The sequence below is a fragment of the Apaloderma vittatum genome, unplaced genomic scaffold, assembly GCF_000703405.1.
Source record: "Apaloderma vittatum isolate BGI_N311 unplaced genomic scaffold, ASM70340v1 scaffold23832, whole genome shotgun sequence".
Lineage (NCBI taxonomy): Eukaryota > Metazoa > Chordata > Aves > Trogoniformes > Trogonidae > Apaloderma > Apaloderma vittatum.
Genome location: NW_009702263.1, coordinates 1,183 through 3,114, shown reverse-complemented (window position 1 = coordinate 3,114; position 1,932 = coordinate 1,183). Strand labels below are relative to the sequence as shown.

General features: G+C 56.9%; 1 protein-coding gene across 1 annotated transcript in view; it reads left to right on the top strand.

Moving 5' to 3' along the window:
- DDB1 (damage-specific DNA binding protein 1, 127kDa) overlaps nucleotides 1-1,665 on the top strand; it is a gene marked incomplete at its 5' end in the record, with an annotated part of 8,294 nt that extends 6,629 nt beyond the window's left edge. The window contains 4 exon segments of the mRNA XM_009879494.1: nucleotides 1-140; nucleotides 355-457; nucleotides 775-898; nucleotides 1,582-1,665. The exon segment at nucleotides 1-140 is cut by the window's left edge and continues 9 nt beyond it. Coding sequence (XP_009877796.1) covers nucleotides 1-140; nucleotides 355-457; nucleotides 775-898; nucleotides 1,582-1,665 — 451 coding nt within the window.
- Between the last annotated feature and the right edge of the window lie 267 nt (nucleotides 1,666-1,932).

The following is a 1,932-nucleotide window of genomic DNA, read 5'->3' as shown; positions in this document are numbered from 1 at the left end:
CTTGCAGGAGGTGGGGCTGTCTCACCTGGGAGAGTTCGTCAACGTCTTCTGTCACGGGTCTCTGGTCATGCAGAACCTGGGGGAGACGTCCACGCCGACGCAGGGCTCCGTTCTCTTCGGCACGGTCAACGGCATGATCGGTAAGGGTCAGGGTCCCCCAGACCTTGGGGTTTCCTCGTGTCTCCATTCTTCTCTGTGCCACGCTCCTCTCAGAATCCTGCTTTGCTCTCTGGGTTGCATCCAGGCGAGGAAAGCGCTTTGCATTTCTTCAGAATTCCTTCCTTGTCCCAGTTCTTCCAGTCGGGATGCCCCAGGCCAACCTCTGAATCTTCATCTCTGCTTTGCCCTTTGCAGGACTGGTGACCTCGCTCTCGGAGAGCTGGTACAACCTCCTGCTGGACATGCAGAACAGGCTCAATAAAGTCATCAAGAGCGTGGGCAAGATCGAACACTCCTTATATCCTTTTGCGGTTTGAGTCGAGAGCCTGTGCCGGGCGTTTCGGGGAGGAGCTGGCTTGTGAATCTGGCCGGAGGCAGACGTGGCCTGGATTTCTCTCTGGTGGGAGTGTGTTTTCCAGGACTTTGTGCTCAAAGGAGCCTTATCTCGCAGGGTTGGGGGATCAATTTGACTTTGAGGCTTTCTGATAGCTCAAAAAACGTAGCGTATTTTCTGTGATCCTCAGTGTTGTTGGTCTGGCCGGGGCAGCTGCCATATGCGCTCGTAGTCTGGGGTGGTTGTTGGTCCGTGTGGATTCGGTTCCTTGACGGCAACACCTGGAGATCGTTTCACACCGAGCGCAAGACAGAACCGGCTACGGGCTTCATCGACGGTGACCTGATCGAAAGCTTCCTCGACATCAGCAGGCCCAAGATGCAGGAGGTGGTGGCAAACTTGCAGGTGAGACGGGTGATGGGAGCTTCTGAACTACCGCTGGGGACCGTGCTTGGAAATGTAGGCTGCAGGAAATCCTAAATCCCTGCCTTAGAATGTTTTAGGTTGGAAGGGACCTCAGAGCCCATCTAACCCAACCCTGCCTTAACCAGCCCAGGTTGCTCCAGGCTCATCCAACCTGGCCTGGAACATCTCCAGGGAGATGGACAAGTTATTCCAGAGCCTTGCCACCCTCGCACTGAACAATTTCTCCCTAAGATCCAACTTAAACCTCTTCTCCTTCAATGGAAACCCATTTCCCCTTGTCCTGTCACTGGACACTCTTGTGTCCTACTCCCTGTGGGTCCCTTCAGGCACTGCAGGCAGGGATAAGGTCCCCCTGGAGTCTTCTCCTCTCCAGGCAGAACAGCCCCAGCTCCCTCAGCCTGTCCTGGGAGCAGAGCTGCTCCAGCCCCTGGGTCATCTCTGTGGCCTCCTCTGAGCTCGTTCCAACAGATCCGTGTCCCTCTTAGGGTGGGGACACAAGGATTGGATTAAGTATTCAAGGTGGGGTCTCACAAGAGCAGAGTAAAGGGGGAGAATCCCCTCCCGTGATCCGCAGCCCTCTGTGATGTGAGAACGTTTCTCAGCACCTGCTGCTGCCTCCAAGCTCTGATGCCTTTTAATTTCCCTCCCTCGCTCCTTTGCAGATCGACGACGGCAGCGGCATGAAGAGGGAGGCCACTGTAGACGACCTGATCAAGATCGTGGAGGAGCTGACCCGGATCCATTAGCAGGATTCGGGATCCTTCCCTAGCGCTTTCCTCCACCTCAGAACAAGGGAATCTTTGCCCCGCCTGCAGCTTGGGGACCCCCGGCCGGCTGCACCCCACACCGGCGGGGTCCCCCCCACGTGGGGGAAGGAGTCTCTGCAGGGAAACCAGCTTGCTTTCGGGATTTTAGGGGAGGGGGGTGTTGGTGAGGCACCACGTCGTCGCCTGCTCGGATTCACAAATCCTGCGGACTCGGCTGCCACCCCCCCACTTGGTTTTGCCCGGGGC